A 15637-nucleotide genomic window follows, 5' to 3' on the forward strand; every position below is an offset into this window, starting at 1 on the left:
CCTATAAGGCAGAATGTAAATTGTGCAAACAAAGCAGGTTTAACACAAATGTTGCCAAAAGCACTCAAATACAACAGCTGTTTTCTGCTTAAGATACAGCGTGTACATCTATCCTCTGATGCAAACCTTACCTGTTGCTTGTTCTGAGGGGTAGAGGGCAGAAAATTATGATGTGTGATCAGTACCTTTATTCTCAAAGAGTGGGACATTATTTACATAGTGATCCCGCTTCCATGGCGACCCAGGATGAAATTGCCCGTAAACGGCCAGAGTCCAAGTTTTTTCATCATGCTCGGCACGGTGATGGGACACACCACTTTGCGGCTAGTTTAATCGCCACTGCGCCGCCGTTTCTGAGCAGCGATTTACCGGGGCGTCCGATAATTACAGTTGACAGGCTTGCAGCTGGCGCGTTTGCCAATAGGTCCAACTCTGCGGTTGTCGTTAGTGGCTCGTGTGCTCTGGCTACGCTTGTCCTTAGTGGCTCGTGCGCTCTGGCTACATTTGCCGATTACAGCTCACGTGGGGATGTGTCATTAGCCTCCTACTCCATCATGAACTGCGGATTACGGTCCTCTGATCCAACAGCGGAATGAAGTGCAGAAAGCATTCAGGAGCCTTGGCGGCACCACATTCTTTAAATAGTTTAGTCGAAGGAGACCTGCACTGGCTCAAGAGTCTTTAAAAGCACATGGAAAGCCGTTAATGTTTTTTTATTTTTATTTATATAGCCAATAATGAAACTGTGTCAAGGCCGTATTGTTGCAATAATCTGTGAATTATCATTTTAGAGCTTCCTCCGCCAACAGACTGGCACAAACAATGGGTCATGCAATGGACGACATTACATGAATATTATTACCAGAAAAATCCATTCACAAGCTGTATCTCTGAATACAAATCAATAGGTGCTACAGTGAGAGAGAACGTTAGCGACACTTGCCAGCATGTGGTGCTACATCGGTCCAGTTCCCTTATTTTCACGTGGAGCAATCGGCCAGGAAAATGATGAAGTTAGATCTGTAGGTACTCTATAAAGCTTGAAAAGCACCGCCATGTTGAACATCCAAGCAAAAGTACAGGAAGTGCATCTTTTAAAATTTCACCATAAAGTGCTGCTGGTGGCACATCCAGTATGTTGATGCAACCACAATCTAGTTTTGAATAAAGACCAAGTCAGAGAACTGTGAACCGCAGCCATCTGGGGCAAAGCATACTTTGTTGTAGCATCACCCAGGGAGGAAGGGGTTCTGATGGTGGGGTCTAATCATCTGTGTGCATCAGCTGCAAATTAAACTAAGCTGGCGGACAGTAGAGTGAGAAGAAAAGGTGGATCTATAAGCACCTTTAAAGAAAGTGCAAGCTTGTCTACACTAATGCACGAGGTTGCAGCAATGAGACCTGCTGAAATACAGTACGAGTAGAACTGGGCATAAAATAAAGGAAAAATTGTGGAAAAAATGTTAAAAAGAAATCATTTCACAACCACAATGGTACAATGCAATTACAGCTGCGGTCACATGAAGGGTTAAAGAGGCATTATGGATAAAAGTATTACACCCCAATCGCTTAAAAATAGCTTCCCTAATCCCCAGCATTGCTGTACCGTGATCCACTTCCCGTGGCAGCGTTAAGCAGCTGAAACACAATGGAGAGTGGTGGGGAGAGAGGAGCGCTGCTCCTGTTATTAGGAGAGCCAGGCCATAGGAAACAAGCTGGGCCGGGGGCTCCAGGCTGGCACAACTCCAAGGTGTGCGCGTCAGAGAGAAAGAGAGAGAAACCATACTTACGTGCTAGTGTGCCCTCCAGCTGGGACACAGTCTGCAGAAGTTTGTGGTAGCTCTCCATCTCTCCCAGCGTTGTCTTGTCACCTTCCTCTGACATGGCTTGAAGCGCCCGCTCACCGAGAAAGCTCAGCTCCTCCAAGGGGTTCACATGCTTATGCTGCCTCCCGTGCACCCCCACAACAGACTGGAGGGGTCTCAGCTTTGCTTCCTCCTAATAGGCCTTACTGGAGATGCTCCCGTGCTTACAGCTTACTGCCCTTTGACCTGGAGTCACCCTGACCTGCGGAAGCACGTGGACACTGTATCTCTGGTCCAGAGAGTGAACAGCGCTGTCTCCCAGTGTTAGAGCCAAGAGACACGCACTCACACACACACACAACGGAGGTCTTTCCCACGGCTAGATGGGGGATGTCAACCTCAGGAAAGCGATAAGACCGTCAATCTTTTCCAAAGAAAAGGAGCACCTATCTTCAGAGGCAGCGACTTCCCTCTGGAGGAAGAGGACGATAAGCCCTCTCCACTCCAGTCCGGTGCGTTAGCTTAGCGGAGCGCAAAGCCCAGACTCCTGTCGCTCTGCCAGCCCCTCCCACTGATCCCTCTCTCCAGCTGGAGTCCCTCGCTTCGTAGGCCCCGCCTACTTTTCCTCCAGCACAGCAGCCGTCGCACACCTACGGTCTGAACTCGATCTTGGTCCTCCTCTGTGGGACTGGATGGGACACTTTTCAGCACAGTATCAACTCACAGGTGTGTCCCTGTGACTGCAGCAAACCCAGCACTGATTTCACCACCCCCAAAGCAAACACACTCACACACACGCACGCACACACAATAACATGCAGTCATGGACACATCTCACAGATGCTATTGTGAGCAAGCTTTGTGTTGGACTCTACCCCAGCTGGGGCCTCAATATCCCACACAAAGGCACATGCACACTCACACATATATAACACAGCTAGTACCATAAACAGTGCCTGACTCTTGTTCCCCCAGCTAAAGGCATACATCTCCACATGCATACACAGATGACCTCAGAGACACTAAAGAATGCAGTTGCGTACACAATGGCGCACACACAGCAAGCGCACTCACACCTCCCGCCTCTGTGGGGGTGGGTGGGTGGGGGGATGGTGGGGGGGTCACGGTGTGCAGCTCAGCTTCACAGCCAGTGCGGCTGCCCCACACCGCTTCTCATTAACCCCCCACAGTGAACTGCGGCCACCCCATCATCTTCCACTCCCACTGACAGAAAAGCAACTTTTCACAGCAGCAGAGAAAGAGACACGAAGACAGAAAGAGCTCTTCAATCACATCCTTTTATTACAGAATGAGTTTGTGTTGACTGGTCTTGGAGGTACATTCAGATGCTTGTAGGTTCAGAAGGTGTTGGTGTAGCGTCCCATATAAGGGGCACGGGTGCTGGTTTGGGGTTTCCATTGAAGCACACAGCCTCTGCTCCTTCTCCGGGAGTCTGAACAGCAACAGGTCTCTAAACATTCAGAGCAAATCTGACTTTTTTTTGCCCATTCACTTATGTTTTTTTTACGAAAATGTTGCTGGAAAAATGTTGCTGTAAACATACAACACAGCATTTCAGTCAGGCAAACGTGAGGATTAAAGACTTGCATCTGTTAAAATTGCAAAGGATCGTTCTTCCATAACACAGCCTGCCCCTCTGCCCCCTACCTCTCCAGGTCCAGATCCGTTAGCTCTGGTGACCCCAGGGGTCAACCTTAGCCCCCGTGGGCCGGTAAGATCAAGAACCTCACTTTGCATGATTCATAACCGCAGATTTCACAGCGACAACTTCTCGATCGAATTCTGAATTTTGCTAAATTGCGTCCAAATCTACAATCATAAAATGCTGTGCGTACAAAACAAACCAATCATAATCAAAAGATTCAAATATTTCTTGCTCTTCTAATTACAAATACTAATTTGAAGGTTGGGTAAATGACATCATTAGTAAAGAGACAGTAAGACTGCAGGACGCTAAGGACTTCAGGTAGAGATGCCCAGCACCGTGGCCCAGCCAATGAGAAGTCCCATTCACACACCTCTATACGGACTGAGCAGGGGGAAGGGGCAGTACTCAAAGGGTGAAATAAAGCAGTTTATTAGAACCGGGTCATTTAAAACCAGCACACGCTGTGAAATCATTCTCCACATTAATAAAAATCTGGTAATAAAAATATATAGCATTTGCAGGTAAAATCACACATTACAACAAACAGGTCCGATAGAATTATGTGTTTCGAAAAAAAAAAAGAAAAAAGGCATTCCGTATTTTTTTAAAACGTGATCTGAACCATGGGTATATGCACACATGGAATGTTTGAAGCGTTACACACAAACATTGCAGCTGGATTTAAAATGTCCGCCCGACCCCCTAACAACGAATGACACAACCCTGCAGAAAAGCGTTCCCCACGCGGAACTGACACTGAGAGACGATGCAGTTAAAGGGTAGGAGGACCCGACGGCCCACAATGCCACCAGCATCCAGAAAGACTCTGCGGGAGGCTTAGTTTCAGCAGGCCGAGCTCAGCCCGTTGGCAGCAATCGGTCCAGACGCGCCCCCTCTGAGCGCTTCTCGCTCACAGTATGGCCGTGTGCGACCGTGCAAGTGACAGATTTAGAGCTGGCCCACGTTTTCTGCAGATACATGAGGCGCGAGCAGCAACAGGCAGTGCTCCGATCCGTACGCTTTTAAAAAAACGTACAGGCGTGTGGCCCCACTGACGGCTAAGCCACATGACCAACCACAGATTTCTCATTAATGTAATTAACACACAATGTAATTATTAAAGCAGCGGTCACTCAGTCCACGGTCACACACAACCTCGGTGAAGAGGCGGGGCTCAGATCTCTCACTGGCTAATTTTTGGCATCCAAAGCACATACGTACGTTTATCTGTTCACACAGTCATAATCTCTGTTCTCGAAAGGCTGGTAGATTCACTGCATGCATAGTCGCGCTATCAGTATTAGTGCACAATCGTGTGAGAATCATGTGTCTGTATGTTCTGTTGTACCTACCGCCCTCCATCCCACAATTCCATGCTGTCTCACAGCAAGCAGGTTTAGGACTCGCTGTGCAAAATATTTTATGTTTCTCACTTGCCATGCAGTGTGGCCATACGATGCAAAGTGATGTCTTTCACTTCCAATGGCTTTTGGAAACAGAATGAATGGACTGAGCTTCGAGGATCATTCATTGTTATTGCAGCTGCCCTTGGTCCACAGTTTCTCTTTGGAGAAGAACCACAATTTAAAGAAAGCTTTGTCCCACGTAAGATCGTTTGGTAAAATGCAAATGGAGTCAGATGACGGGAGAGTAGTCGGACCTCAATTATTCTTCGCCAACAGCAACGACGCGGGGCATCCTTTTGGTTTCCCAAAAATGGGAAGTGAAGCATTCTGGGAGAGCGGGAGTGAAATACTGCAGCTCGCAGCAACTGACGGCGCAGCCTCGTCAGATTCACATACATTTAATCTTCATAGAAAGACAGAAAAACCCACGAAGCCATTGAGCGCATCCTTGAAAAGAAAAGGCATAAAGACGCGTCGAACGCGTGAGCGCCATGGAGACGCGGCCAGCAGCATGCTCCAGCGCAGGGACGACGGCGTCGCAAAAGCTAGCGGAGCGAACCGCGGGTTTAAAGACAAAACAAAACAGGCAGTGGTGCAGACGGCTAGCATTCGGAAGGCTGGGGGGGGGGTCCTGTAGAGGCAGGGTGCTGCCCGTTCCTGCCCCAGTATTTCCCCCGGGTCTTCAGTTCAGCTCCTGCAGGTGCTTGTAGGACAGCGGCGTGATGGCAGCGGGCATCTGTGGAGGACGGACAGACAGACAGCCGTGAATAGAGCATCCTACACCAACCCCACAAAGAGCATAAAACCACCCCAAAATCAAACAGGAGTGACAGGACCAATACTCACAAAACACATAAAATCATGCGACTGAACACATTTCCCAACAAACACAACTCCCCTTGGATTGGTGCATTCTCAAAAAAATCACACACATTCCCCACACAAAAAGACAAATTTCCACACAAAACACCACAAGTGATTAGGCAGATAAAATCATCCAAAATCAAATGATTCGACACTCAAAATGAATTAAATCACCCAAAAATCACAAATGATTATTCACGCCACCAAACAAAAAGATTTTTGAAGTTTTTATTGAACGTGATTTCTTTTAATTTTTTGATATTTCGCATTCATCTTTGTAGGCCCCAGACAGGACAGGCCTCTCTTGTTATGACAGCGGAGAGACTTACGGTTACCTTGTTTTACGTTTCTACATGTAGGAGGGGGTCTTCTGCAGGCTGGAGAGAACAGAGATGGACGTTCAATCAATCTACAGACAGGTTAAGCTGCGGCACATTCTTCAGAGTTCACCCATTTCTGCCTTCTTTGAGACGGAGGCGGCATCTCGTTTACGATCGCGGCCCTCCCCCGGACACCGAACAGCACCTAAACTATTCTCCCGCCGGCGAAGGCATTCCACATGAAACAGGGACGGCAGCGATGCACAACAGGCCATGCAGTGAGTGCAGCCCTGCACTGCTAGCAGGTGGAGAGTACAGGTGGCATGAGTCGCAGCCTTCTGAGACTATTTTAAAACTATGGTCGGAATCAACAATGGCAATCGTGGTAAGCAGGGAAGGAAGTACTGCACCTTCAATTATTCGAAAACACAGAAACACACACACACGCACGCACACACGCGCACACGCGCACACGCACCCACGCACACCACAGGATGGAACCGTCTGCTTGCATACGCACCGCCTTGCACTCTGCATCTCTCTGTGGTAACGTCTTGTGTAAAGAGAGGAAACTGCTCTGACTTCTCCATATTTACACTGCATGAATCTTGAACGCATTACAGTTTCTGCATAGGAAATCTGAAAGGTCTATAAAGGTCTACCTTTTGAACCTTTCAGTGCATGAAAGTAAAAGTATGAAGATCCTTCATTTTTTCTATAAAGTCTCATACACACAGGCCTACATTCACCATGACCCGAACATCCCATCGTGGCTGTTTGTAAGATTGTCAAGTGAACGCATGCAGATAAGCTTTGCCATCGCATGACCTTGTTGATGTTGGATGCAGCATTCTCTCAGACAGGCCATAACTGACACAAGGCTCAGCGCTCTGACATGCACACTCATGCAGAGACATACAGCAGGAGCACAGTCATAACCCGGATGGCACAACTCTCCAGCAGTTTCTCAAGTTCAGTCTGCAACGGCTCTGCCAGAAGACTCAAATCACCCCAGTTTGAGGTAAACCGCTCATTACAGCAGGGGGCGCTAAGCGGCTTCAAAGGTAGCTTCCTGGGCTCAGACAGGACGTCACCTCGAGGTCACAGTGCAGGGTGCGGGGGAGGCAGCGATGTGAGTTAGACACTTGCATGCAAGACAAGAGCAGGCAGACTGCACCCTGGTGGAGAGGAGGGGTAAGAGCAAACGAAGCAGGAAAACCTCAGGCACTCCAGGAGAAGCTGTGAGTGCTGGGGGTCTGAGACAGCATGAACACAGTGGACGTCCCAGAGGGAGGAAGGCGTGGCCCCGTCTGCAGGGTCGCAGGAGGAAAGGAGGAAAAAACAAGGAGGAAAACGAGATGAAGTGACCGATATAAAAGCAGAGGAAACAGAAGAGAGTTAAACAGCAGTCTTCACAGGAGGTAAGATGTTACATCAGCAGGCATAGAGGCATATACCCCTAGCATTTACCCCTGGGGTTAGTCTGATGAAAGCCATCCATCTACAGGGGTCAGAGCCATGATCAATCCTACTCTACAAGACTTGGGCTTCCTGTCCCCTTGTAGAGCCTGGGCTGTACGGTGAGTCCAGAATTAAAAACATCAGCAGGCCAGCAGAAGAAGAAAGAGCAGGGGATTTAGAGCAAGGAGCTCCCAATCTTTTTTATCTAAAAGCCCCCTAAAATGACCATCCACTGGCCCAGGACCTCCATCTGAACAATACATCTGACATCTTAAAACAAAAAAAGTTAAAACAGCATGCCACCTACTTTGGATCTATATCAAACTCATTACACATTTGTTACTAGTATCATATAATCCGGAAATAAACTACTGCAATCATAATATTAACAAGGATTTGTATCATTTCTATCAATTAACAAGTTTATTGTATCGTAAAGTGAAATATATAGTTTATGAAATATGCAAGTATAAACAAAATATTTCATGAAGCAAAATAACTTTGCTGAGGATCCCATAGGATGCCTTTGTGGACCCCCACTGAAAAGCGAAACCCTGTTTGAAAATCTAGTTTAGTGTTCACACTGTTACGCTACAGTGTGCTCCATAATGATTGGGACAAAGACATTTTTTTTTTTTGATTTGGCTCTGTACACAATTTTAGATTTGTAATCAAATAATTCATGTGAGGTTAAGGTGCAGATTCTCAGCTTTCATTATAGGGTATTTTTTGAATACATTTTGGTTTCACCGTGTACAAATGACAGCACTTTTCATACATAGTCCCCACATTTCAGGTCACCAAATCAAGAAAAATATGTCTTTGTCCCAAACATTATGGAGCTCACTGTATTGATCAAAGTATCTACCTGTGTATTCATCGAAGTATCTACCAATGCTTGTGCAATTAAGGCATCACAGGTTATCACAGGTGTTGGTAGCTATAGCAATCATAAATGCTGGAGTCTTAATTTGTTAAATAACATTTTTGATAGACATAGAGTATAGCAAATGAACAAATTATTTTTAAAAAATTGTACAGAAATAGAGGAGGAATAAAATGTGTGAAAGATGACATCTCAAGGGTGTGAATAGTAATTTTACAGAGGGAATACTGTTGATTGACACATTGAGAGGACAGGGGAGCTCCGGGTCTAAGAGAAGCAGACCCTCAGTGAGACAGGATGGGCTGCTTGTACAAACCTCAGTACCTGCCGCTGCTGTGGTGACATTGGCAAGAGCAGCAGCATAGTGTGGGGGTCCTCACTTTAACTCCCAAGAAATAATACACCCTTTAGAGGCTTCAGTTTTAGGTTTTTCAAGGTCAAAGGCCAAAATAGAGAAACAAAGTTTAAAAAAAGGATCCATGAGGAGAGGGCTGCGGTGGGGCCCAACACAGGAAGGAAAGCTATGAAGGAGAGGTGAAGGGAGAAAAAGTAGAAGAGTATGACAGGTGAGTAAAGGAGGAAACAAAGTTCTGGTGTAGAGCGGTGAAAGGATGGATGAAACCCCGGTATGACCAGACAGCATGTGGTGAAAGAAAAGAACAGATGGAAGGGGGGAAAGGGGTGAAAGAGTGAGCTAAATACCTGGATAGATGGGGGGGGGGGGGCGCGGAGGAGAGGTGGGCGGAGCCCGATCGGAGTACCTGTCGGGGGTGGGGGTTCCGGGGCGGGCGGAGGATGACGAGCAGGACGTCGGGCAGAAGGCTCAGCACGGTGAGCAGGACGATGACCAGCCAGGCCGACAGGGAGCTCAGCATGCTGGAGAAGACAAAGTACATCCTCTGCTGCTGCAGAAAAGGCCTAGTGAGAAGAGAGAGAGGGAGAAACAGAGGCTCACACTAAGCAGTGTCTAAGAGGGAGAGAGACTGTGTCACTCCAATCCAATGCTAAAGACTGTGCTACACCCATTGACTGTCCGAAAAAAAGAGTTGCACCAAGATTCACCTCAAAACGAAAAAGTTGAGTCTGGTGAATTTACAGTAACTATTCAAGCAACACCATATATTCATCTCGATGTGAGGCCTTATGTGACTAAAAGGCCAGTGACCTCTTATACTATATGCTCAACACTTTGTTCACAACAACCAATCCTCCCTCATCCTCCACAGAAACCTCCAACCTCTCCTCACCATATGATTCCTCCCCAGAAGAAGCTGAAGAAGACATAGAAGACCAGTGAGCCCCAGATGACAAAGTGGTTAATCCAGGTCCAGTGACGTGTGTCCATAGCCAACTGCAGGGACAGATAAGACAGACTGACAGTCAGACAGTGAGGGCCTTTGTGACAAATTGTAAAATGGGTTGTTTAGATCCTGAATGCTGATTGGCTGAGACCACGTTCTGCTATAAATCCGATACAGTAGCAGTTATTCAAACAACCTGTTTGTAAACAGTAGACCTAACACTCCACGTACAAACAGTTATTTACTAAATACATATAGAATTCATTGCTTCTATATGTTGTAACAATTTTATAGAAGCAATACGGCACTCGAGACCCTGCTGCCTCACCCCAGTAGCTATGACTGTATTCACGATACAGCACTGTCTCTCGTGCCGTATTGCTTAATTACCCAGATTGCAGTGCTCATTTGCACTGGAGATCAGCTAGAAGACATTCAAGCATGAGTGTAGTGCACACATGTAGAATCGTTATTTTACCTTCAGGGTGACGGTGAAGACGAGGACAGTAAAAACTATTGTTCCAAAGGTCCAGTTTCCAAAGACCTGGAGAAAGAGAAAAAACACATGCAGGAGTGGCATTTGAACTGGAAAGTCAGCAACAGGACTTGCACATTGTTTGCTGGGGTGTGGTGCTCAAGACTCACCTGGCCAGTGTCCTGCAAGGCTGAATTTCTGAAAAGAAAGTGCACACCAAAGAAGAAGACTAGGCCATGGAAGACCCCCAATGCCGTCCAGTACAGGAAGGGGCCCCAGCGCAGCAAGGCATTCTTGGCCATCGCCCTGGGAAAGGTAGTTTTTTTTTTTCACTGCGTGCATGCAATAAACACTAGAACTGTGGCATTTATGGAGAGGCTCCCCCTACCTGTACAAAGAGGCATTGTCCATGAGGATCTCCATGCAGATGTGCTGCTCCAGGAGGCTGTAGGCCAGGATGGGCATAGAGGTGAAGCAGATGTTGTACATCGTCAGATAGGCTGCGTCGTACAGGGGCTGGGGGGGCAGGGACGGGTGGCACCCGAGGGTTAAACGACACAACACAACACACATACCAGGGCCATATCAACACACTAAATATAGTCCTGGGGCTCATCATCAATTATCATGCAATGACAACATGAACATGCAGGAAAGAACCATTCAGGAACTAAACAATCAGTCCAAAATAGACCTTTGGTTTGGTTCAGGTCATGAAAAAGAAGAGTATCTGCTCTGATATGATATTAAATACACAGCATTCACAATGCTGTGTATTTATGCTGTGTAGGAGGCCCTGCAAACTCAAAACCCTGTCACTGGTACATTCCAGAACTAAAAGGTTTTAATATCACCTGCCCTCTCGACCCAATCCCCTCCTCCATCCTCCAGACTATCGCTGCCAACCTGCTCCCATTTCTCACTAACGTCAACAACACCTCCCTGCCATTTGGCTGCATTCCAACTGCTTTCAAATCAGTGGGTGGTTACACTTCAAGAAACTTTCCCTTGCACAATGTCAAAAACTACAAACCAGTATCACTCCTTTCTTTCTAAAGTACTTGAACATGCTATTTCTAATTTCTACTTTCAAATTTCTCTCTCAGAAGAACCTGCTAGACCCTAATGAGTCTGGCTTCAAGCCTACCCACTCTATGAAACTGCGCTCCTTGCGGTCACTGAAATTGTCCATAACGTAAAAGCCTCTGTCTCCTCGGACCTCATCCTCCTGCACCTGTCTGCTGCCTTTGACGTGGTTAACCACCAACTACTCCTCACCACCCTGATGGATATGGAAATCAACTCCCACCTATCAGATCACACTAATTAGGTACCGTGGAGGGGGCCTCCATCCTCACCACAAACACTCTCTACTGGGGTTCCCCATGGCTCTGTCCTGGGCCCATTCGTCTTCTCCCTTTACACCAGATCAATTGGCTCAGTCATCACACAACTGCTCCCACAATTGCTATGCTGATTCCCGTCCTCTGACACTCAGGTTGAGGCAAGCACCTCAGCTCGCCTAGCTGACATCTCCAGTTGAGTCGCCTTTTCTCCTATCTAGACTATAATTCCCTACAAAAAAAACCTCACAACCTTCCCTTCCACAGGTCAATTCTACTAACAAAGGATTACCTATCGTTGGTGTGTTATGGCCTGTCGACTGCAACTAGGAATGTTAGTGATTTACAAATCTAGGCCTTTGCCTTGTGCATTGACTGTAGGTCTCCTGGATAAAGAGCATCAGCCTTATAAAATGTAAATGTTTTATTTTAAAACATTTGATTCAATGCATTTCAGGTCTTTGGAAAGTGCAACACAGTATTGTGCAGTACAGTAAATTATACATCAGCCACTGGAATAGAGATGTGCATCGGAGTATGAGAGGATATACGGTCCATATATATGGACCATTATATATATGGACCATATATCACAGGAGATGAACCAGTGTATGTGTATGTATATACAGCTGCACACAGAAAATGCTGTATAGCTCACACATCAGTCTCAGTGAAGGGGATTTACATCTACAGGATTTTTGAAAGCAAACTGAGGGAAAGTAAACCACAAGAGAGGAACAAACACAAACATATTTATTAAAAACACACTCTCTTTCATAACACACACACCCAGGATCCACAGTGAATGAAGGCAAAGCTGCTTCAGCATGTTTAAAACAAGATTAAGAATGCAAGGTGTCAGCACTGGAAAAACGCTACACACACTCACCTGCTGTGAGTATCCACAGAAGAACTGATACAGGAACTGAGGTAAAATGAAGCAAAGGTTCTGGGGAAAAAAGATAGTTATATTAATACTTTGAGTACTCTGTAAGTATTGTGAGTATAGTTACCACACAATACTATGTGTTTTGAGTGTTAATTAGGTTCAGAAAACAGATGCCAGGTGAAATTATCAATTTGGTTTGTGCAGTTATCCAAGGATTTAATTATTTAACTTCATAATTTGATAGGTTATCACAGATGGGAGCCTCTATGAAAACAATTCCACATCTTCTAGGCACTTTGCAGCCAATACATTCAGCAGGACTTTTCATTGGGGGAATACAAATGAAGAACCTTGCACAAAAACAGCATCTCTGCAGGGCTATAAACCCAAGAAATAAGCCAGAACAGATTCAAGTATCCGGGTTGGACATCGTCCTCCCATAGGGCACTTACTGTATGTTATTTTGTCTGTCCTGAAAAATCTTCCTGTGTTTCCTGAACAAATATTTTAAAATGTGTGGCTAAACCAAACTGTGCTTAACCTATTTGGAAAAGGTCAAAATGCAATACGTGACAGAAAGTGTTTTACTATCCAGGGCTGCTCACTACAGAGAACTACAGTACTGACTCAGCTGTTCTGCTCACTAAAGGGCACTAAAAGAAGTGCCTCAATCTTGCGGTCACTAATCTACTCCTCCTATCCAAACTACTAAATAACAGAAGAGAAGGTCGAGAGCACTGTACCTTGTAGAAGAAATACTGCACCAGGTGGGCGATGCGGACGTAGTACAGGTGCCCGTGTGCCAGTAGCAGCTTCTTCAGGTGCTTGAGTTTGGGTATGGCATAGTCACTGTTCCTCACCGCCTGCCGGCCCTCTTTGCCTTTTAAACCTGGTACATGACAAGAGACGGGCTAAGAGACAGCAGCTTTCAACAGAAGCATATCCACAGAGGGAAAAACAATAGTAGTGCATTTAATGACTATGTCACCTTCTTAAAACATTGCAGTTTATGTGTAACTATGTGCAAGTGTTCCACTAATCCAGACTGAAATGCCACCCTGAGCAGGAATTCTGTTGGTTTAGAACTGAGGTACACAGCTCTTGGCCTGGAAGACCAGGGTGTAAAATCAGATCAACTAAATGACTAAGCTAAATAAATAAATAGGAACAGAAGCTGGCACAAAATCCTGAAGCCCTTGTTTAAAACGTTACCTTGACGACAACCGCGAAACGGTGATGTTATTCTGTAGTAAGTGCTCACATAACATGACAATTGCGTAGCAGATGCTTTTATCCAGAGCAACTTACCAATGCCCACATGCGCCTCCAGAATCATGCTGACATCATTGGCCCCGTCACCAATGGACAGGGTAATAGGGCTGCCCTTCGAACTCTTCACCATCTTCACAATCTACAAGAATAATATTTGTTTGGGATTTCACACACACGCACACACACTTTCAATTTTTGTCTTTGTAAAACTAACATTAATGCATGCAAAAGGTGTACTTCTGAATGGAGTCCAAACAAATTAACACCATTTGACAATTGTTACCAACACATCCTAATTAAAAACTAGAGTTTGAATTAGTAGACTAAAACATGCTGTATCATGCATGATTTTTTTCTAGTGAAGGTGCAACAGTGCAGTCAGATTTCCCTCACTGAATGGTGCAGTACTTCTAGCTAGATCTATCCGCCACCCAGCATTTGTCACTCATAATAAATAAATAATATGCAAATATGCACAATTTCAACAACATTAATCTGTGTTTCCCCATCATTAATGCAATGGAATGGCAGAACAGAGTCTGCTAGCATTGAAAGAGCACTGTAAGCTCTCGGTCAGTTTAATATGCACATAATAATACAGATTTAACATGGGTCAGCTAAAATGATAGAGCAAACATGATGAAGTTCATTTATAAATATGGAATTATTCAGACTTTGAGAAGGTAATCTTATTTATGTTAGCATTTTGTCCCATGTTAAGTCTATGGACAATTCATTGTCAGAATTTCAGAATTCTGCGGACTCATTCAAATTTAATGAAGTCCACAGCCACAAACTTTATAAAATGCATAAAAAGCCTCAAAAGGACCGACATAGCGAGGGGCCTTGTGTTGGAGTCTGTTTTTAGACAGAGATATGTTTGCGCAAATAAGTCTTATTTTTTAAGAGGTGTCCTTGTAGAGGTGTCCTTGTAGTCCACCTGTGAAATGGCATGGTTTTAAAGTTAGAGTTTGGTTTGAAAACAGCTGCGATATTGAGGCTGTAAAAAAAATAATTGTTTTACACCGTACAGGGGAGACCTGACCAGTGCAAACATACACTGTATTATCTGACCAAACAGTTCAAGGACTCATGTCATCCAAATAAGGAGCAGGTGTGCATTCAGAATCATGCCCTGGGTAGTGATCTAATGGGCAGGGCCGCGAGCTCAGAAGCGCCGTGGCGACGAGCCTGCGGGGGCCTGCACGCGCAGGGGGGGGGGGGGGGGGGCACCCAGCCTACCTGCGCCTTTTGCAGCGGGGCCATGCGGCAGCACAGCACGGCCGTGCAGTTCTGGCAGATCTGCAGGAACAGGCTGCTGTAGCGGCTGGTGTTCAGGACCAGGCCCAGCGTGGCTCCGTCCACGATGAAGCCAAACTCCTGGCCCGAGGAGCACCAGCTCCTGGGGGAGGATTCACAGTAACGCAGTTTTACACGGGTCACTGTGAAAGCCAGCGGCACGTCTGCATTCATATATGGGACGGCAATGCTCTTCATAGACTTATAAATGTTCCTGCAGTGAAATCCTACCATCTACACAAAACTGGAAAAGGCATGAGCACACACACACCTTATCCCAGTTAACCCTACAAACAGCCCTTGAGCATTTTATCATAGATCTCTTCTTTACACTTTTTACACTAGACATAACACAAGTAAGCTAATTTTATGGTGCTCACCCCAATGTTAGTGTGAATGCTAGCAACAACAGCTGCCCCTGCTGACTGTTAAATCTTGGCATTAAAACTCTCTTTTATCGATCTATGATCCTCCATAGTTCATGTGTGCTTTAAAACTGCTACCTTCGGCAAGGTCCTGAAAATGAATGGGTTTGAATCGGGATGATGCTATCCAAACACAATGGGATAAGCTCCACAAAATTACTAGTGTTATACTAAAATGAAATATCCTTATGTGATTAGAATGTACTTGACTGAACATTCCAA

General features: G+C 45.7%; 2 protein-coding genes across 6 annotated transcripts in view; both read right to left on the reverse strand.

Annotated features, from left to right (window-relative positions):
- LOC118236645 (proto-oncogene DBL-like) overlaps positions 1-2125 on the reverse strand; it is a 34996-nt gene extending 32871 nt beyond the window's left edge. For all 3 annotated transcript variants that reach the window (XM_035435180.1, XM_035435179.1, XM_035435178.1), the window contains exon 1: positions 1791-2125. In XM_035435180.1, the coding sequence (XP_035291071.1) occupies positions 1791-1884 (94 nt within the window). In that variant the 5' untranslated portion in view covers positions 1885-2125. The remainder of the gene's footprint in view (positions 1-1790) is intronic.
- A 960-nt stretch (positions 2126-3085) lies between these two features.
- LOC118235984 (phospholipid-transporting ATPase 11C-like) overlaps positions 3086-15637 on the reverse strand; it is a 46292-nt gene continuing 33740 nt past the window's right edge. The window contains exons 20-31 of one of the 3 annotated variants that reach the window (XM_035433920.1): positions 14934-15093; positions 13728-13830; positions 13163-13308; positions 12420-12479; positions 10576-10703; positions 10358-10493; positions 10191-10256; positions 9659-9762; positions 9173-9329; positions 7284-7374; positions 6080-6121; positions 3086-5616 (exon numbers count right to left, since the gene is read on the reverse strand). In XM_035433920.1, the coding sequence (XP_035289811.1) occupies positions 7285-7374; positions 9173-9329; positions 9659-9762; positions 10191-10256; positions 10358-10493; positions 10576-10703; positions 12420-12479; positions 13163-13308; positions 13728-13830; positions 14934-15093 (1150 nt within the window). In that variant the 3' untranslated portion in view covers positions 3086-5616; positions 6080-6121; position 7284. The remainder of the gene's footprint in view (positions 5617-6079; positions 6122-7283; positions 7375-9172; positions 9330-9658; positions 9763-10190; positions 10257-10357; positions 10494-10575; positions 10704-12419; positions 12480-13162; positions 13309-13727; positions 13831-14933; positions 15094-15637) is intronic. The other 2 variants (XM_035433922.1, XM_035433921.1) reach the window with 2 other exon arrangements.

This window comes from Anguilla anguilla, chromosome 9 (assembly GCF_013347855.1).
Source record: "Anguilla anguilla isolate fAngAng1 chromosome 9, fAngAng1.pri, whole genome shotgun sequence".
Taxonomy (NCBI): Eukaryota; Metazoa; Chordata; class Actinopteri; order Anguilliformes; family Anguillidae; genus Anguilla; species Anguilla anguilla.